This window comes from Vanellus vanellus (genome assembly GCF_965231255.1).
Source record: "Vanellus vanellus genome assembly, chromosome: 16".
Taxonomy (NCBI): domain Eukaryota; kingdom Metazoa; phylum Chordata; class Aves; order Charadriiformes; family Charadriidae; genus Vanellus; species Vanellus vanellus.
Window position 1 is genome coordinate 5,380,288 of NC_138921.1, and position 21,430 is coordinate 5,401,717.

At 42.7% G+C, this 21,430-nt stretch overlaps 1 protein-coding gene across 1 annotated transcript in view; it reads left to right on the forward strand.

The window, feature by feature from the left end:
- The window catches only part of DEPDC5 (DEP domain containing 5, GATOR1 subcomplex subunit), a 47,159-nt gene extending 26,400 nt beyond the window's left edge, over positions 1–20,759 (forward strand). The window contains exons 27-42 of the mRNA XM_082491500.1: positions 277–394; positions 543–710; positions 1,598–1,817; positions 2,699–2,832; positions 3,683–3,791; positions 6,699–6,761; positions 8,352–8,503; positions 9,266–9,343; positions 9,781–9,913; positions 10,773–10,881; positions 11,204–11,428; positions 15,351–15,520; positions 16,526–16,697; positions 17,814–17,874; positions 18,946–19,028; positions 19,896–20,759. Coding sequence (XP_082347626.1) covers positions 277–394; positions 543–710; positions 1,598–1,817; positions 2,699–2,832; positions 3,683–3,791; positions 6,699–6,761; positions 8,352–8,503; positions 9,266–9,343; positions 9,781–9,913; positions 10,773–10,881; positions 11,204–11,428; positions 15,351–15,520; positions 16,526–16,697; positions 17,814–17,874; positions 18,946–19,028; positions 19,896–20,191 — 2,291 coding nt within the window. The 3' untranslated portion in view covers positions 20,192–20,759. The remainder of the gene's footprint in view (positions 1–276; positions 395–542; positions 711–1,597; positions 1,818–2,698; positions 2,833–3,682; positions 3,792–6,698; positions 6,762–8,351; positions 8,504–9,265; positions 9,344–9,780; positions 9,914–10,772; positions 10,882–11,203; positions 11,429–15,350; positions 15,521–16,525; positions 16,698–17,813; positions 17,875–18,945; positions 19,029–19,895) is intronic.
- The last annotated feature ends 671 nt before the right edge of the window (positions 20,760–21,430 follow it).

Consider the following 21,430-nt stretch of genomic DNA (forward strand, 5'->3'; position numbering starts at 1 on the left):
TTGTCTGTTCTCAAGTTGTCCTGACTAGAGGAGATCTGTATGGAGGGTGCATGAATTGTGAATGCCCTTCTTTGGTTGTAATACTAGCAAATCTTAACTGTAAGAACAGAAGGCTTGTTGTGCATATGTTCTTTAAAAAGGTGGCCTGAAAGATGGCTTGTAGTTTGTCTTGAGTTCAGATGCCCAATTCTGGAGTCTCTTTCTACAGATACAGTTTGATGATGTTCTGACTGTGCAGTAAGCTGAAAGGGGGTGTGTTTTGGTTTTTACAATTAGGTCTTGTATCAAGAAATCGACCTGAGGAAGAAGATCAGTACTGGCTGAGTATGGGCCGTACTTTCCACAAAGTAACATTAAAAGACAAAATAATTACTGTGACTCGATACCTGCCAAAGTGAGTATCTCCGAGCAGTTTGCTACCAATGTTCACATGAACATGCTTTTCCAGCTGCCTGTACTTGCTTGAAAGAACATAGTGTAGAATCATCTTTCTCTTCTGCTATTGATGATGCTGAGATTTATGTTTGCATTTTCTCTTTTAGGTATCCGTACGAATCTGCTCAGATAAACTACACTTACAGCTTGTGCCCCTCACACTCTGACTCTGAATTTGTCTCTTGCTGGGTAGAATTTTCCCATGAGAGACTAGAAGAATACAAGTGGAATTACTTGGATCAGTATATCTGCTCTGCTGGCTCTGAGGACTTCAGGTGAGATCTCCTTTTCCATCCAGGCTGTTCTGTGTCCTAATTGCCTTTTTTCCTTTTTGACCTGAAATTTCTTCAACAAGTTCAACCCACAAATGCTTAGTACTCCAGGGAGAGTAACTGGCCTGCTTTCACTTGTATGGTGCTGGCAGCTGTTGCCTTGTAGGAATCTTACTCTGTCTTGCTGTTGCATTAACTAATCTTCGATACAAAGTCGATCACAAAATTCATCATGAATATTTTTTTCCTCTGCTATAAATGCAAAGAAATATGATGGCATTTTGTACCACACATGCATTTCTTGGCTTCTCACTCATTTCTGGATCTGACTCAAAACTTCCATTTAGTGTGAATCTGTTGGAGGCCTGCTTGAGTCCTAGGCTTAGCTTGACTGTAGTCCTACTCCTAAGCTATGTAGAGCAGGGCTTCTTATTAGTGATGTGGACTATCTCCACTAGTATCAATAGCCTTTTTGATATCTTCTGCCAACAAAACCAGTCTGTCTTTATCTTTGTTTCTTTTCAAATCTCAATCAAAATGCCTCCTACTCTAATGCGTACCTTTAAAATTCCTTTTTTCTTTGCTTATTTTTAGAGAAAAAGCCTTTGTAGTGTATCTTTTACAAAAAAGAAAGCATACCTCTATGATGTGATTACTCTGAAGATAGTCTTGTTTTCTCTTCTGCATATCAATGTTGTAATACTTCCCGGTGATACTCACATTGCTGACCATTCCTTTGCATATCTGCTCTTTGTCACTCAGGGATAGCAAAATGAGGTTGTCACTATACTTGCTGAAATTTACAGCAGACAGATATGTGCTTAACTTAATGTAAAATCCTTCATAGGAAACTGTGCTGAACTCTGTCCTGTCTTCCATGTTTCCTTCAGCCTTATTGAGTCACTGAAATTTTGGAGAACCCGCTTTCTGCTTCTGCCTGCCTGCATCAGTGCCACAAAGCGCATTATGGAAGGAGAAGTGCACTGCGATGTGTACGGTGACAAGCCCCGATCTGATGAGGAGGAGTGGCAGCTTCTAGATGGATTCATTCGCTTTGTGGAGGGTCTGAACCGCATTCGTCGACGCCATCGATCTGATCGAATGATTCGAGTGAGTCAGCTTTTAGTTGGGTGAGAAGCTGAGTTTGAGTTTTATCTGAACCATCTAATGAAGCGTTGGTACACAGACTCTGAGACAATCCTAAGCAAGTTGGGGGGTATATGTGTGTGTATGCATGGGTAATCCGTACAAAAAGCACAGTGCTGACTGATGAACTATTTCAGATTTCAAATAGTATCCCCTTGTTAACACCTTGCTATTCGTGAACTAATTAAATTTCCCTGGAATGAGTATCCCAGGCTGCTGTGGCTGGAACCAGAATCGGAACACCTAGGTCGCTCAATGAGAAGCCAAGCTCTTCTGCACAGCGTAGCCATGCCTCAGCCTGTTGGTGCTCTTGTTTTTTTCCTCAGCTGGTGTTCTCTTACCGCAAGCCTGACTCCACCTCTTTGCAAATGTGCATTGCTTTGTGCTGCAGGTATGGTTAGCCTGGACGCGTTACTGCACCTTGTGATGCAGATAATTGATAAACAGGGATCTCTGAGGTAGTTAAGCTGGTAATTTCCAACTGGGTTGGCCGTGTACTGCAGACTTAGGAAAAGGATTGTGAAAAGAGAACCATATGGGTGAATTCCTGGTGAACAGTAGTTTCAAGAGAGCTATGAGAAACTGGTTAGTTTCCAGTTTCCATTCTCTCCCAGTTCACACGCTGAGTGGGGTGAGCAAGTCCACCTTTTCCAAAGTAACATCCATTTTATTTTGTGAATAGCATCTGCACAAGACACTAGGCTGTTCCATTTCATGTGTATGTATGGTTTAACTCCCTTTTAAAAGTGTGCCTAATAACGCCCTGCTGACGTGTGGTGTTGTGTTCTTGCTTACTAGTTAAGCCTAGCTTGACTAAGTTTGTGCTTTCATTTTTTCTTTGTTAGAAAGGGTCTGCCATGAAAGGCTTGCAGATTGCTGGTCCAATTCCCACCCACTCTCTGGAGCAGTCTGGGCCTCCCATTGGGAAGAAAGGAACCTCAGCGCTCTCAGCTCTGCTGCAGATGGAAGCCAGTCAGAAGTGAGTCTCTGCAACTAGTCTGTGTGAAGAGCTCTAAAACATCCTTCCGACGTATTTCACCTGGGCTGGCCAAAGCAGATTTGGGGAACTTTGCCTCAAAAAAAGGGATGTGGGGTCCTGCATCTTTAGTATCCTTGTGGCAGGGCTGGGGAAATACTGGGCTTTTCCAATGACTTCCTTGTATTATGTTCTCAGTAATAGAATAAACACCAAAGACTAGAAAGGAACATGGAGACTACAGAAGTGAATGTCCAGTAATTTAGAAAGAGCATCTTTTTAAGTAGCACCTCAGTCCATCACACATCAGATTTGTCATCTATTTGTGATTTGCCAGTACAGTTGTATTCACATAAGAAGAGCTTAACTGGGACATAAAGGTACACAAGTACACCACACCAGTTGTGTGGTCTCAGTATAAATACTGGGTAACAAATATAGCCTAAAGAAAATAGCTTGTTTGCGCTGATAACATCTATTAAAATACCTGTGAAACTTCTGAGGTTCTTTTTCAGTATTGATCTAGAATTGGTCAAAGAAACTCAGAATACTAATACCTGATATGCTGTAAACACAATTTAAAACATTGTTGCTATTAAATACATAGAGATTTTAATATTTTTTTAATGATAAGGTAGTATTACACACACATAATGAAACTAAGTAAGTTCAAGGGTCCATGTTCTTTATGTGGGGTAAACAGTACTCACAGAACATCGGATGACTGTGCTTCAGAGTGTGGGAAAGCCAATGTCTGAAAATACAGTAGTACCCCTCTGCAACAGTTGCCTTCCAGTGGAAGCTGACACAGAGTATGTTTGAACAAACTCTGGATTCCTTCCTGTTCTTTTAGGACCCTGGGGGAGCAGCAAGCAGCAATGCTTTCTGGGAAGAGCTCTGCGCAGCCTTCGGAGAGTGGGAGCATTGCTATCACACCCACCTTTATGGACAGCCCTCGTAAGGTAAAGACTTTCTGGTCTTTCTTAGGCTGCTATTTTTGCGTAAGAATTTCTCAAGTAATAGAAGATGATTTCTGTAAGCACATGGCTACATCACACCACATCTTACTCTCTAATCCAGCAAGGACTGGTCCTGTACTGGGGATGCCCTTAAGCCTTTGTGTGCAAGGGCATAAGAAAAGTTTGGGGCATAACCATCCTTCTGTTCTTAATACTGTGTCAATGAGATGAAATCCCTGGGATGCTCTCTGTGTGTTTGCTAATTGAAATTGTATTTGTTAATTAGGCCATTTCCTTTTCTGGTAGCGCATTACATTTCAGTCAGGGCTTGATTTTTAGATTTAGTATTACAGTGCTGTCTGCATCTAGATGAAGGCTGTCTTTAAGAGCAAAATCAAGCTCTAGACCGTGACTGTGTGAAGCTTCAGTGTAATTGTAACAGCAGGAACTGCAGTCACTTGCGTCTGCGTAGAGGAGAGGATGTGTTCCTGAGTAGTGATTTAGATGTCATTCCTTCACTGGCTGGACTCCAGGCTGGAGAAAGCTGTCTTCCTGGCGCTCTCTTCAGACACTTAAAGAAAAGACTGTGCTATCCCTCAGCCTTCCTGTCACTGTCCTGTGAGTGCCAGGAGAGCAGAAACTCCACCTCCAAGTCTAATCAGAAATATTTGATTATTTTCCTGTATTCTAGCATGAAGGTCTTTCAGCAGAAGTAACACGGAACTGAATGAAGATACAGCATTTAAGCGTCTTTGGGTTCAACAGCTGAAGTATTGCAAAAAAAAAAGTTCTCAGATGCCCCACTATCAACTTGCCCATCTCTTTTGGTATTTTTCTCCTAGCAGCTAGTGGTTCGACATCCACCCTTTCTTGCCACCACCAGGGACAAGTGTTGTGTTATTCTGGAGGCCTGGATATCGTTAGTTGAAGTGATCCTGTAACTGTAGTCATCTTAGTAATAGACACCTATCTGTAGAATGAGAGTGTTCCCAAAACACAGATGAGACTCTGGAGCAGGTCCTGCTAGGCTTGGAAAAAGTAGGTGCAGAAACTGACCTGAGGCATGTTTGCAAACTTCAGGCTTTGCGTTGGCCTCTTCTACCATTTTGGAAGGTCAACTTCATCAAACTTCCATCTTTAAATACAGAAATTGTAGACAATCTCTTTCTACTGGCAAAACTGTTGAAAATTCCAGGTAGGACACAAGACAAAAGAATGTTGTGTCTGGTTTCTCTGCAGGCAGAGGGAAAAAGGCAAAATTTGCTTCTTTAGCAATGACACCCTAGTGTGTTGGAAACAAAGTAGCAGACCTTGTGCTACCAGCAAAGCTAATAAGCAAATGCGATCTTGTGTAATTTTAAAAGTAACTGTATTCAAAAGCCTCTCTGGAGGGCTGGCTGGAGAATCTGGAGGAGTGCATTGTCAACTCAAAGCCTTTCACACTACAGTAGGAAACACTCCAACAAGTATTGATGCGTGGGGTCTCGGAGAGGAGCAGTTGGGATCTCCAAATTGATGGCTCACACTTGTTGGAAAGATGCTGGTGGACAGGTAGCCTTGTCATATGACTTTGTGCTCACTTGGAAACATCAGCAAGTGTGTGCCTCATGTTTCCAGGACAACACAACCCCTTTAGGGCTCGCCAGCATGGGTGTGTCTATTGGCTGTCCAGAGACTGCAGCTGAAGTATTGACAAATTGTCACAGCTGTGCACTCTGTCAGCAGCCAAGGGAGCAAGTGCTTTTCTAGGATGCTATTCAGTGCTGGAGTTATTCCAAAACAAAACTGAGCCACTGGCTCCACCTTTACTCTGTTTCAAGAGTAGAACGGACAAGTCAGTTTGTGGGCAATACAGTATGATTTTAACACAGTGAATTAGCTTGATGCGTAATCTGTTGGGGAAGTCTTTGCCCTTATGGATACAGGGCTCTGCTTCTGCACTGCACGAACTGTCAGCCATGTAACCTTGGTCTCGATTCTTTCCAGAAAATGTTTAAGTACGTACCAAGGTAAGCATGGTCTCAACTGCAGGCTATACAAAATATTTTGCCTAGGGAACAGAATGAAGAATTGCAAATAGGGAATGAAAATCTAGTTGAGTTCCACTGCATTGTCTTATGTGATAAGAGAATCTTGACACATCTTTGAATAGCAGCTGGGGATAAATTCATCCAGGGTTTGCAAGCAGGCGGGGAACATACCACAGGCTGTGTCTATTTAATTGTGCATGAAGTATTAAACACAATGTTGGGAAGATCTTTGTGATGAATTTTTCTTCCCTTTCCTTTGCACCGTACCAGACCTGCATTTGAGAGGAAGAGTGTGCTTCCTGAAAAGAACTTCTTTGCCTCTCCATCTTTATCATTTGAGTGACTAACAGACTAGAAAAAGACATGTTCTTCTTTGGATATTTGTCATTACACAGGAGTGTGCTTCCTGAAAAGAGATTCTTTGCTTCTCCCTCTATCATTTGAGTGACTAACAGACGAGAAAAAGACGTATTCTTCTTTGGACATTTGTCATTACACATGAAGTTCTACAGGTTTCTGTATCACTATTCACCTGTGCATTTGGGATGGAAACCCACATACTTTAGTCTTTCTGCTGTGAAGTGTGGAGGGAAGGCTGTAGTTTCAGTTGGCTTCTGAGCAGTGTGATTTTCAAAACTTTGGAAAAGCATCTGTGCTAAGGAAGAACAATGTCTTGTTACAGAGAGAGAAAGTAAGGGTATGTGTGTGAGTAGATCCTGATGCTCTGCATTCTGCTGCACCTGACGTTCTGGGTCTGTTTGAGATTTGCATTCTCCTCATACTTTCTGCTCATTTCATACTTGCACAACTTTGTATTTGCTTTTCTTCAACTCCTTGTTGCTGTTGCCATTAACGGGCCTACTTCCTCTGATGCCTTCAGGATGGGGCCTTCTTTATGGATTTTGTTCGCAGCCCACGCACGGCTTCAACCTTCTACTCACAGGTTAGTTTTGAATGGGGTCTTGTCATCTCTGGCTTTTGAACTGAGGTGATCGAGAGCATTTTTGTCCTGAGCTTGCCGTGTAGGGAACCTGTGTTAGTTTTCAGACCTGCTCGTTAAGAGGGAGATGCACAGCATTACTAGGACAAAACGGCTGGTGGTGGTGAATGTGACTCTTTCCTTCCACCATTCAATATTTGTGATGTGCTTTGGCTGTTCGTGTGCCCTGCCTTACTGTCCTTTGCAGTGCTGTCTTGTCAGCTACTGAAGCTTCTCTTTCTGTGTTTCAGTAAGTACTCGTTTTCCATCTTCCCTTGCTAAACAGAATGGCAACAGCTTACTCATCTCGTTCTTGGCTAAATTTCTTCTGTGGTATTTGACTGACAGGTGGCTCTGGGGAGGTCCAAGTCAAATTGTGTCCTTGGATTCTTAAATAACTGAGCGCTGAAAATATTGGTGTCGTCTTGATTTAAAAGAATCATTGTGACAGAAGTTGTACACTTAACACCAGTTAGGAGTTAGCAGTAACGCAGTGTGTCCATAGACAATACTGCTGGTTGAAGTGAGCTCTGAGGGGGGAGAGTGGATTTAGCTGGCTCTGGGGACTGTAGATTCCACATTGGAGCATCTGGCGTTTTTGGCTGCCCAAAAAGGGACATCTGCCATTGCAGAGTGAGAGATCTTTGGGATGTGAGAAATGACACAAAGAAAGGACTCTGGTCTGATTATCAGATGTAAGTCGACCTACCAGCTTTGTGATTTTTAGCTGTGCATGTGCTGTGGATTCATCATGGCAGATCAGCCCTCATATTTACACCAGCTTGAGTTGCTGAGTTACTCTGCTGTTCGTGTTCCTCTCCCCCACCTCTCTAGCTTTTATATAATATGCCTTTCCTAAACCATACGTGTTAATGACAGATGGCAATTACAGCCTGTACTTTGCTGAATCTTTCAGCATTCGTGTTCTTTCTGAAATGATTTTATGTTAATTTTTGTGAACTATTCAGTCTACCGTTGGAATAGTGCAAGTGTTCCTGCGGGAGGAAAGTGTTCTTGTTGTCTTGGCGACATAGGTGTGGGTGGGTGCCAACCAGCCTCCTGATACTACCCTAAGAAAGGAAGGAAGATGAGCTGATTTTGTGCATTATGAAACTTGAATTGTGTGATACATTTGCATATTTTCATCTGAGAGTTAGAGTTGAAACTATTTTTCTAACTGCTTACTACTTTCCTGTAGTGATTAAGTTTCATGTTCTGTCTGCTGTGTGTTTATAATCAGTTATTCACTCAAGTGGAAAATGTCAGGTTGGGACTGGTGTTGCTGGTTTGCCAGTAGTTCTCTCAACACAGTTGTTGCTGGGTTGGTTATCCTCATCTTTACGGGGATCTGAATTTTGTGTTTGTCAGTAGCTCAGTAGCGATGACAAAAGCAAGACACTATTTATCCTTTCTGTGTCTGCTTGTGCTTGACTTACAGTATTGCTTGTTGTTAACTAACTTGAGCTGAAGTACAGATGATGCGGAAAGGGGAGAAAATGGGAAACAGATTACATCATACATTCATAAAGATGTTGCTGTGTTTACTCCTCGCAGGTCTCTATAGATCAATCGGTTCCTGCAACCTCAGATGGCAACACATTGATAAACACAGGGCAGTTACCTGATAGGGGCAACACGCAGACCTTGGGAAGCTCCCAGAATGTTGCAGACCAAGGGTATGCCACAGCTGGCGCTGCAGAGGGCGGGTAAGAAAAGCACAGTGGTGCTATACTGCAGTTCTGTTCAGTTACATCCCCCTTTCTGGTGTCAAGGAATGGGCACTTATACAGAAACCTGAGAGCAAGATGTGCTGTGTCTGTCAGCACTAGAAGGCACTTGTCACAAGACCTTAATGCAGCATTTCCATATGCAGAAAGAATGGTAGTAAAATAAGCCTTGCAACCCAGTTTTCCAGAATTAAATGAACACGAGGCCTCATTTCCCCACCCACAAAAAGAGTTTCATTCTTCAAGAAATGAAGAAATTCCATTTCTGAAATCTGTTAGCGGAAAAACAGGCTTTGAATTGACATCTGTCCTCTGTCTGTTTTAGCAAAGGGGGGGGCCTGCAGGTCTGATTCGATCGAGTAGGCTGATGAAATCCAAGAGGTTCTAACCTGGAGGCGAGACGCTGGGGAGGAAGCAACATTAAAAATAAACTATATTAGCACCTGTTTCCTGTGGTTGTATATTACAGTAAAAAAAGAAGCCAACCTCAAACTGATTGCTTTCAATTCCTCCTGAGTACGGCTGTATATAATATAGTGTGCACTGGGTCAATATAGCCGTGACCTGAGAACCTCAGGGGGAAAATACAGGTCTCGTGCTTTTAGTTGTCTTTCTTGAGATGAAAAAGGAAAGAAAAGCCATTGTTGGGAAGAAAAGAGAGAGCATTTTTCTTAAATGTACATATTTGAACAAATCTGGCAGCTTCCTTGATTTTTGAACATGCTTCTGTTTACTTCCCAGCTCTCAGCAGTGTTCAGCAAGCACTCTGACTTCCTCTTCCACCTTAATAGAGATTCTCGAAGCCATGAAACACCCCACGTAAGTTTTTAATATAAATATGCTTAACATCTGTCTAGATGTTTTGTAAGATGAGACGAGGCATGGAGTTACTCAAAAGAGAGCTCCGTGTCAGCTGTGGAGGAGTTGTAAGCTTCCTTTTGTTATTCCGTTCCGATCTCCAATAAGGAATTTAATAGAAATTGAGGTACAAGTATTGCTGCAGAGACTTCAATTGTTAGAATCCCAGAATCTTGTCAAAGCAAGAATTCTCAGGAAGACACTGAAGTGCTGGCAGTGTCAGCTTTTCATTTTGTTACCAGAAGGTGATGATATGTCACTCTGGGGGCATTGTGTGTTTCTGGTCCTGTATCTTTACCCCCCTCCCCCCCGGCCTTTTTTTTTCCCAGCAGCGATTTTTGGGTTTGTAAAAGAACTCTCCAGCATTCCGTGTTAACATGTGTGACTTTGTGATTCAGCACAGGGATCCAGCTTCTCTCTGAACAAAAGGGCCTCTCTCCGTACTGTTTCATCAGTGCAGAAGTTGTACACTGGCTGGTGAATAACGTGGAAGGTGTGCAAACCCAAGCCATGGCGATTGACATAATGCAGGTAAGAGAACTATCAAGGGGTATACAAAGGGCCAGAAATACCTCACTCTGTGAAGAAAGTAGAGTTGTAGAGGAAAACAGCAATAATTTCTATTCCTTATTAAAATCCTCTTATTGATAGGTATTGAAAACAGTGTTCAACAGAATATGAGGTAATGATGACATTTTTTGGATTCCCTATCACAAAACAGCAGCGTACTCTTCAGTAGTAATATATATTATTTTTTTCCACTTATATATGGTGACAGTTCTGTGTATAACCTCCAATTAGCTAGTAGTTACCAAGAACTGTCCTTTGCGTTAGAATTATGAGGCACTACGGTGTGATTTGTTTTGCTTTTAGTTTTGGTTTTTCTTTTGAAAATTAGATAAATGAAGTTGTAATAAAAACTGCATATGACCTGTCTTTTAAGGATGCTGAAGTATACACACTATGCAACATACGCTGCTTGTGTTCATGAATTTTTTTCTTCCCTATTGAACTGTGTCAGGGGCAGAAGGTTGGAAAAGTTTTGGAGTCCATTCCTCTGCTGAGATCCCATATCAATTAACAGAGAGCCTACAATGTTTTCAAATCCTTACCTTCCTATAAATCCATCTGTAAAACCAGAGCAGGCTAAGGCAGGAAGGCAGACATCTGCGGAAAGGTCAAACGCAATTTCTCAGGGAGATAAGGACTTGCTACATTTACTGAATATCAAGAGGTAATATTGCTGACATTCTCGTTAGGCACGTATCTGGACAAAAAGATGTCACGAAAAAGAAAATTATTTCCTAATGTTCTCTAGCAAGCTTTTTATGTGACTGGAAGAGTGACTTCTTTTTTATCATGTTTGCTCTGTTCTCTTTTTTTTGTTCAGAAAATGCTAGAAGAGCAGCTTATTGTCCATGCATCTGGAGAAGCTTTACGAACCTTTATTTATGGCTTTTATTTTTACAAGATTGTTGTGGACAAAGAACCAGACCGAGGTCAGCATTGTGTTATTACAAGACTTACCTCATTATCCCTTTGCATAATCACGAGCTGTGCTTGATTCTTACGGATGCTGCAGCAGAAATGCACTGTGGGAGCAACCAAAAACTCTGCTGTAAAGAGAGTCAAAGAAACTCAGCCTTTTTGTTGTTTGTTTGTTTGTTGTTGTTGTTTGTTTGTTTTTTTTTTTTTTAAAAAGGGAATTGCAGACATAACCTTTTTTTTTCTTCCCCTTTTTCAGAAAGAACTACATCTCTTTCTTGGTCTTGAACACTTGTTTCTAACTGTGATCTGTCTTTCCGCTTGCTTTTTGTTCAGTGGGCATGCAGCAGCCTGCTATGTGGCACACAGCTGCCATGGATGACTTCTCTGCCTTCCAGAGGAAATGGTTTGAGGTGGCGTTTGTGGCGGAAGAGCTCCTGCACTCAGAAATCCCAGCGTTTTTCCTGCCCTGGCTGCCCAGCCGCCCAGCCTCCTATGCAAGTAGGCACAGTTCCTTTAGCCGCAGTTTCGGAGGACGGAGCCAGGCAGCTGCACTATTAGGTAGATGCACAGCACAGGTGACAGCTGGGGAAGTTCAAGGGGATAGTTTGAAAGGGGAAGAGCAGCCAGCCAAGGGTATGATCTCACGTGGACCAGCAATAAAGCTGCAAATTTCATGCTGGCCTTACATGTGTCTTGCACGTGGACTTGTTCGCGTATGCTGGAGGTGTGTTTCACTGGCTGAGCAAGCAATTTTTGCTTCTGAGTTCTGCAATCCAGTAAAAAGTATTTTTAAATATTCCTTGTTCCTGACCGTCCCCCCTATATCCTCTAGAGTTCAGAGAGGAAAATATTGACTTTGTCTCCCTGTGGGTCTAGAGAGACTCTTCACAACCTGTGATGAGCGTGGAGGGATAAGTTGTGAGAACAGAGCAACCAAACTGCACCTAAAGTGACGTGCCTAATTGCTTCTCGTTTGGCAAAAGCCACAGTGGGATCCAGGTGTGTTAGCTGAGAAGCCTCCAGCACTTCTCTAATCTGAGCCGTGTATAGGCAGATTCCTTATATTAAAGTCTGGGAAGCCCAGCTACAAAAGATCCCTGCAGTGTGGAAGCAGTAGGGTTTGCATATGGAAGATCTTGCTGCTGGGCAAGATACCATTATAATATCTAAAGTTCTGTAATGTGTGAAGTATAACACTGACTACCACTAACAGCCCGTGAAACATACTGGCTGCGTGATTGACTGTGTTGCTGCGTCAGCTTTTTGTTGCGTTTCCAGGCCAGCCTGAGTCACTTGCTTTTGTTCCTCTTTCCCAGTTTAAAATTACAAGAAAAATCATTGCTATGGAACTGCAACTTCAGATTTATTTAGCTGCATCTTTTAAAGGCCTATCAATTAAGGATAAAAAGAAAATTCTGCTATTCTCCTGTTTTGTATATTTGACATTCTGAAGGGAAGTGACTTCATGCTGGTGTAGCATCTCTTAAACCTGAAGTTACAGTAATTGTCATGTATTTCTGAAAAGCCTCGTTTGAAGACGAACAGCATCAGAAATGGGATAGTGTTAAGGACCGGAAGTCTGAACTAATGGTTAATTCCCTGAAGCCAACATATGCAAGATATTATTCCCTGTCACGCAATAAATCTGTTGCCTTGGCTAGTATACAACCTCATTAGCTCAATGATTGGCCAGAGCTGAAGCCTGAACGGACTGTGAAGGCTGGAGGCGCTTGGGCCAGATCCTGTTCCTCTTACTATTTAGCCCAAGAAAACCACTTTTCTATATCTGTCCTCTTTTGTGAGGTGAGCAGTCTGAGACTCAGTAAGCTTGCACCTGGGGAAATGGCAAAGAAAGGTGCTTTAGTGCCCCTCTTACCTTTTCTTTAACGCCAGCCGGGGAAGAATGTGTTCCCCCAGCATGTGATGTACTTACACACCTGTGTAGCTGTCCTTTTTCATTTCAGTTGGCATTATCTCCATTCTGCTATTCAACTAATTTTCAGTCCTTGGATGGATTTAAAATGCCTCCATATTGCTCACATGCAGTCTGGTTATTCCAGGAATAATGGTTGCTTGGAGAAAGATCCAGTGTGGAACTTTTTTCTTACGAAGGAACTGGTTTAACTGATGTTTCTATGCTGTTCCTCTTCTAAACAATATTCCAAAAAAAAAAACTTTACCAGTTCATCTGAGGCAAGGAGCTTTACTAAACCCAGATGACCTCTGGTCCACGTGACTTCATTTGTTCCTCTCTTGGCTTTGATTTGGTTGTGGTTTTGATTTCTTCCCCTCCCCACCTTCCCTAAATGTCAGGCTGTGACGTAAAATTGCATGCAAGCATTGGGAGCTCTGGAACAAGCTCCATGTATCTCTAAAATCTTTATCCCTCCCAATTCCCTATCACTTGCCCAATGATTGTCCCCTTTCCATTCCCAGTGGAAGTCTGACCTGTGATATACCTAATCTTGTCCCTTTTGATTTATAGCAATGCATGCACTAGCAATTGTAGTCATGTATGTAGTGTAGTCTGTGACTGGAGAATAACCTGCCTGCTCCTCTCCGATTTCCTGAATAAATCATTAGTTAAATACTCAATGGTACAAGACAATTGGGAAGCAGGTGAGTCCTCTTAAAATCAGAGCTACAGAAGCCAGAGTTTATCCTATTAAAATTAAGGTGGTTTTAATCTGAAGCTTCTAAATTCAGACACGTGGATATTTCTCATCATTTTTCAAGGTCCTTTTGATGAGCTCATCTGGTTGGACTGTGTTCCTGGTGCTTTGCCTGTGAATTACAGCTGCAGGCAAGGTGGAGAGAGAAGCTCCAGCCCTAATGGGGAGTCTGCATTACCTGAAAAAAGAAACAGTCTAAGGGAGCAGGGAGCTCATTCTTCACAGTGTGCTAGTTTGGGCGCACTGGACTGTGGTGTTGTCACTGACCTCTTAGCTAATGACCAACATCTACCTGACAGAGCTGCTTTTGCTTTACAGCTTTTGGGATATTGTTTTCCAACACACTTCATTACAAAAAGTGGTACCTGGGTTCGTACTTTGTTACAAAACTGGCACCGTAACCTTCTAACCACAAGCATTGTATTCACAGTGATATTCCACTGAAAAGGAGCAAAAAAAAGAAAATCACAAGATGGTGGTCTGTCTAATACCAGACCAACTCAGAAATTGCAGATGGTACATTTTTCCAAAGACAAAAATGGATCTTATTTACAAAACAAAACTGGGTGATGTTCTTCCATTTTTATTGGGGGTTTTCTTTTTCTTTTTTCAGTTCCTAAGGTGCAGTAATAGCAATAAAAAGGATTTTCTTACAACCTTGAAAACTGTCTCCAGCTAACTTGCAGTAGAAGTGAAGGTGGAAACTTTCCATCTACCTTGAGGAAGAACTTCAGCTGTATTTTTTTAAACGCCATTAAGCCATTAAATTATAAGGTCATTTAAAAGCTGACCACATAAAAGGGTGCACATCTTCCTCTATTTAAGCGAGAAATAACAATACCCATCCCTCATGCATTCAATAAAAAAAAAGGCAAAGGTTTTTCAATAGTAGTATTGCAGCCCTTTGGTTTGTGCTGATTTTTAACATTATAGAAATGTGAAAATATGTATTTGCCTAAAGAAAAGTTGAAAGTGACAGCGTGGTTAGTAGCAGGGCTTTGATCTCAAAGTCAGGAGATCTGGGTTCTATCCCTGGCCTTGCTGTATGACACCAGCCCTGTCACTTCCACTTTCTGTGCTTCTCTTCCTCTCTTGCCTGATAGCTCAGATTTTCTTTCAGCGGGATGCTGGGGTGTAGGGCACAAAGGGACCTGGATCTTGGGCACTATCCCAGCACTTACTGCAAAGCAACAGAAGGTGTTGCAGTGATCCTAACGCTGCTGCATGAGTCTTGGCTGACTTTTCATGCTTTTACAAAAAGCGTTGGATGTGCAGTTTTAGCAGTGCGGTAATGTGGGATATTGATATGTGGTTAAAGAAACAAGAAGTTTAACTTCTGATCTCCTTTGGCTGTGGAAGGTCCTGGAATGCTCCTGCACTGTGTAACAGCACCCTGTTATGATTTCTAGTGAGGGCATATAAAAATACTAAAACCAATTTGGAATATCTTGAGTATGAAGGAGCTGATGTTATCCAGCCATATTTAATTATGGCACCGGTGGCTTATTGATTAGCTGCTTGACTCCTTGTTCTGTCTTGTTTTTGCAGCTGAAATGTCTTTTGACTGCTTGGGGAAGTAATTCTGTGGCACAGATCCCTGATACGAGTAGTACTTAAGCTTTTTGTCTTTTGTGATTGGGATGAGCGGCATTCTGGGACTATTCTGCTAGCCCGAAAAATATTTGGGGAGGAGTGGGGAGGACAAATTCATTTCAAATGGCTTGTCTTGTTTCTTCTGTTCTCTTCATCCTGTCTCCCACCCTCTCTAATGCATCTTTTAAATGTACCCCTATTCCTCGGCTGCGTAGCTGCCACTGTGCCTGAGCAACGGACAGTGACGCTTGATGTGGATGTGAATAACCGCACTGACCGGTTGGAGTGGTGCAGTTGTTATTACCATGGCAATTTCTCCTTGAATGCTGCCTTTGAAATCAAGTTACACTGGATGGCAGTGACTGCAGCTGTTCTTTTTGAGATGGTAAGAGTCCTAGTGTTCTGGGTGGCCGCAGTAATGCCCCTCTGGCCTCCGTACCCCTTAGACTACTGGGGACACTGTCATGTGAAATTGATGGGAAGTGTTAGGAGAGAGACAGTGGGCTGGATCTGCCCTTATTTCCATAAGTAATTTTTACTGATAGTCGTTAGCATTGCTGCATATGTTCATCCTTTATCATGCTATCTATAGTCATTCTGTCTGCAGGATAGTGTCCTGCTTTTAGTGGGTTTCATGCAGAGTATGCAGAGATCAGTACAGGTCAAGGTGACATTTAAGTCCCCCTTAGGCAAACCTTAAGCTGGGTCTTTGGAAAGGAATCTATTTCACATTGCATTCTTTCTCTTCCCAAACCTGAAAACTCTAAAGCTCAGTGGAATTGCTTTCATGACAGGGCTTTTCTGGGCAATGTGTTCTTCCTCTTCAGCAATATTTTTTAGCTTTTCTTAAAAAAAAAAAAACAAACCCCAAACCAAAACCAAACAAACAACAAAAAAAAAACCCCAAAAAACCAAACTCGCTGAAAACATCTTTAATTGAAAGTGCAAGCAGTTTGTGTCACTCTTTGTTTAATTTTTAGATTTTTTTTGTTTTATTTTCCCTTGTGTAGCTTCTGTAGGTTTTACCACACCCAGCCAAATAGCACTAGGTGATTGTTTTTCCTTTTATTTAAAATCTATTGCACTGTTCCAGTAAAGCAGCAGTGCTTAGCCACTGATGATAAGTAGGCTGAATCAGTTCCTGAAAAATGTCCTATTTTAAAGTGCTTTCTGATTGATGTGGCACTTAAAAAAGGAAAGCCTAGTGTCTTGTGCTTGTACTGCTTTGCTTACAAGGACGCTTGTGTGCTTGCTGTGCAAAGCAAGCTGAGCCTGTGGAGAATTGAGCATGTCTGATCTATTCTAGGGGAATTAGTTGCTCCTATGCACATAAGTGCCCTTCTTCAGTTTGACATATGTCGTATGATTCATTGTTTGAATCTTTTCTCAGGTTCAGGGTTGGCATCGGAAAGCCACGTCCTGTGGTTTCTTGCTAGTTCCAGTCTTGGAAGGGCCATTTGCGTTGCCCAGTTACTTATACGGAGACCCACTTCGAGCTCAGTTGTTCATCCCGCTCAACATTAGCTGCTTGTTGAAGGAAGGTAGTGAGCATTTGTTTGATGGTAAGAAATGTTCTTTGTTTTACCCTTTGATATGCTATTCTGCAAGCAGGTCCCTTCTGGCATGTGGCTGACATGAAGAACCTCATTTACCAGACATGCATTAGCTGGGTGAAGGGCCTGTTTTTTACATTTCAGCAGCCGCCCTCAGGAAGGCGGTGCTGGGGGAAGCTGCGCTGGCAGGCGAATCCGCATGCAACAGTGTTTGAAGTTGGCAGCAAGAAGTGCCAAGGCACAGGAGAGGTGGTCTCCCAAGTCATCTCTCTTGCCATAACGTTGCATACTGTTACAGAGCCTGTATCAAGCAGTTATTCTGTTTGACGTGATGTTATATTGTAAGAGTCTGTTTTGCTGGTAGACCCTGCCCACAGCTGCTCTGCATTTGTATCCTGCATTTGTTTATTCTCCTCCTCAGTGAGATTAGGCTTTCAGGACTGCCATCCTCTCTTCTTGTTGCCATGGTTACATTCACAGTAAGGGTGTTTGCACATGAGATTAAGAGCTAGAAACTGCAATCTCCTTTTCTGCAATGTGACCTCACCCTTTTGAGTGACGCTGTTGTGGTAAGTCTCAGGTGGAAGCTCAAAGATCAGAGAACTCTGTCCCCATGCAGAGAGGGGCAAAATTGCATTGTGAGAAGGGACAATTAGCAAAAGGTTCTGTTTTATAATAGTAAAGATGATAGTTTTCTGTATTTTTGTTAACCCTTGACCCAGCACCCAGATGTAAACGTAAAACAATTAGTGACAAATCCATATGCTGTGAGGTCACTGTAGCACCACTGACTTTGAACTAAGTATTTTCAGAGCAGTCTGTGATGATACACAGCAGCGCACTCTGCCTCTTTGTCCCCTCCCACACACCCCATCATGTTTATCTCCTTCATCTCAAGAGACACCAAAGCTAAATTCAGGGATGAATCTGCTACTGGAGTGTACGAGACACGTCTCTAACAAGATGGCATTCAAGGGACAGCTAACAGAAAAAAGTGTGACTAAAAGAAATGGCTAGAAAACACAAAGTGCGCAGGGGTCTTCCGAGGAAAACTGAAGTCTTGAAAAAGAAGGAAATAAAGTGGCTTTACTGGGTAATTGTTACCTGTTTGCTTGTTTGTTTCAGGCTTCGAACCAGAAACATACTGGGACCGCATGCATCTCCTCCAGGAAGCGATAGCATACAGGTGTGTGCAGAGCAGAATGACTAAAAAGGTTGTGTCTCCCTGTATAATATAGGGTGAAGACCTATGCTGAACAGTCACTCCTGAGTCGTGTGGGCTCTGTGCCATCTGCCTCTCTGAAGTCCGCTTGCAGATTATTGCACTAAAATGTACCTAGAATGCCTGGAGGTGGTTCTGTGTGTGCAAGGGGCAGGTAGATAGTCTGTCATTCATTAGCAAACCATACTGTTCTCCTAGGGCGGGCGTCGCCTTTGGAAGGTGCCCTGTTATTCAAAGTTAGAAGCAGTTAGACTGTAAATAGATTTCTTCTTGAGAAGGGACAGTTATTTCCTTCGTGTGTATTTAACATAATCTTGAACTGAATGACAACCAAATGATTGCTAATAGGCAGGGGACTGGGATGTGAGTTGAACATAGGAGGTTGGACCCACTTTAAGAAGGAATTGTTGGAAACTTTGAAGACTGTCTAGCCTTACCCCTTTGTCTGCTTAAGCTGCCGGTTTGTTTTACGGTGTTGCTGCCAAAGTCTTTTTCATGATAGAGAGGCTGCTTTTTGAAATAGATTTTAGCCTAGAAATAAGCTTTCATGAGCTTAGAAAGCAGAAGACATACAAGTATTCTCCAAACAGCAAAGAATGGTCAAGTGAGCTGCTTGAAGTTCTGCGTAGAATATTGCCCAGCATGAAAAAAAAATTATGTTATAGCTTGAAACATACCCAAGGAATGTCTGTCTTGACTATCGCTCTTCCCTCATTTGTGTGCAGCTGCCCTGTTTTGTCAGAGACTGCAGAGTTGAGCTGTTGGCGCTCTTGTTTCCGGCACGAGTTAGGACAGAGATCAGTGTGGAGTTATAAGCTTTCACACTGTGCCTAGCAGGGGCGGAGAATATTTGGAGAAGCTCAGCTCTCTTCATCCCTTTTCCCCTTGCTTTCAGGTCTTAAGAAAAGGGAGCCTTTGTGATAGTGAAAGGTTTTCCCTGGTGCCCCTACCTTGGGCTGAAGGAATCCTAGCTGAAGTGGCTTTTTTTTTTTTTTTTCCTTTTTTCTCTAATTCCCCTGGTGTTTGTTTCTCCAGGTTTGGATTCGTGCAAGACAAGTACTCAGCCTCTGCATTCAACTTCCCAGCTGAGAACAAGCCCCAGTATATCCATGTCACAGGTGAGCAATATTTGGCAGGCATTGGGGCAAGGAGGAGGCTATTATAAACAAAAGAACCATTTTACAGGCAGTTTGTGTTTTGTGTCAGTGATGTTGGTCCCCATTTTGTTCCTAGTCAGATGACAAGTAGCTGTATCAGCCAACACAAACCAAAAAACTCGAGGCAGCAGGAAAAGCAGAAGGTGTTGCTGCTAATCAGTGGCATTGGTTTGAAATCTTGCTTTATTGCATCTCTGAAACTTTTATTTCCAGGACATGGAAAAATAAAAAAAAAGAAAATAAGGCAGAGCTTATTCCAAGTGCAGTGTAATTAAATGTGAAGCTAGAAGGAGGGAAAGGTGTTGGGACAAGTCAGTGCTCTGTTCTCGTGCTTAAGGTCAGTTTTAGATGCAACTCTACCCATACACACTGTGTGGGAGATAGATAAAGCATTTAGGATCCACTTGCTCTCATTATTATTCTTCATAAGTGTTGGTGATCTGTCAGCACTTCGAACTAAGCTCCATGCATGGCATATTACAGTAAAATAACTTAGTACGTTCAGAGGGGTTGCTGAGATGTGAAGACAATGACAGGAAGAGAGCTTTTGGGAAATTGCAGAAGAGAATGGAAATTGATGTGAAGTTAGAAAGATGGCTCAGAGCCTTAAGTCTTTGCTTCGTTCCCTTCTACCGAGAGAAAGGTGAGACTAAGTGTACTCTCTCCCAGTGTTGTTATTTGCATGTAAAAGCAAAGGAGGAAAAGTGTATTGCTAAAAGGCAATTAAATGAAACTCAGTCCAGTTTCCTTTTCAGAATTTAATGAATCAGCTACCAGTTGTAGGGACTTAGGTCTGCCTAAGACTAAAGTCCTGTCTGTTTCCTCCAGGGACAGTGTTTTTGCAGCTACCATATTCCAAGCGGAAATTTTCTTGTGGGCAGCAGCGACGCCGGCGCAACTCCACTAGCTCCACCAACCAGAACATGTTCTGTGAAGAGCGCATTGGCTACAACTGGGCCTACAACACCATGCTGACAAAAACGTGGCGGTCCAGTGCCACTGGAGATGAGAAGTTTGCTGACCGGTTGCTGAAAGACTTTACAGACTTTTGCTGGAACAAAGATAGCCGGCTTGTTTTGTTCTGGACTGACTGTCTAGATAAGATGCACGCCAGTGCTCCATGAGGTAGGGTTGTACCTCGTAGGGGGACAGCTAGAAGCTTTACCTTGTGGCAAGGAAGTAAAGGTGAAGGATGACAGGAAAAGAGCCTCTCTGTTGGATTCATCTTGAGGCTCCAAGATGACCTGATCAATATTGCTGTTGATATTCAACAGAATTTGATTAAGCCCTTGGAAAAAGAATCTGAGCTCTTGGCTTGCCAATTTCTATCACCCGACCTCAGCTTGGTTTCAAGTAGCTGCAGTCCCTGATTGCCAAAACATCAGTTAGAGCAGAGGTAAAGGAGGGAGCGCGCAAATGGTTTTCAAGGGCAGTTACATTCAGCGCAGGGTGTGATGGTAGCGGCTTACCATCATTGGAAATGATTGGTGCCATTTGCATCTGATGAGCCTGACAGCAGCCTGTCTCCTTCCTTTTGAGGTGTACCTGGTTGTGTGAATATGTAAGATAAAATGCAAGACACTTGTTAAATTTTGTACATGTAAATAAGTAAAAATGCAGAAATCGAGAGACCTGATGTTTTGTTGTAACTCTAGACAGCAATACAGAACTGGGGAGTAAAGGACAATAAGTGCCAAATGGAAATACTGTTTCTTATGTCCAGAATGATAATGAAATGCTCAAAGTGTAATGGTGGAGCTTTGTCCTTTAAGCATACAGGACTTTCTGTCTCCAACTCTGGATCTAGAACAGTGTCATGCAGCAGGAGCAAGGAGGCAGTTGCTGTCTCTGAGGCCAGCGTCAAGCTGAAGGAGAAATCGAGGGCAACCGAACACAAGATGTTGCTGGTTGGAGAAACAAGGGGGATTGCAAGCAGATTTTTAGGGTACGTCTGCAACGTACCCTAAAAGGACAAAAGGAAGGTGCCTACGCTAAGTATGTAGTCTTTGTCTTTCCAGAGAGAGCTCGTGTGTGGACTCAGTTTGAGCTGGTTATTCAGGAGCGGATTCAGGGAGGGTTCAGGACCTGCTCCCAGTAGCGCTGTGCGTGGGAGGGCTGTGGACTGCTGCTGTGAGATCGTTACTGTTATCTGTCCTTGCTAAACTGAAGTCAGCAAGAGGGCTCGCACATTCACCGTGGTGTTTGGACCTGATTCAAGGAAAATCACAGCTGCTTTAGTTTTATCCCCTAAACTGAGCCTGGATAATGCGTCTGCTCTTAGCCAGTACCCACCGAGAGAAGGTGGGTTTGAGCTGTGTGCCGCGTTGTTCAGTTCATCCAGCTGTGTCAGAATTACCGGTGCG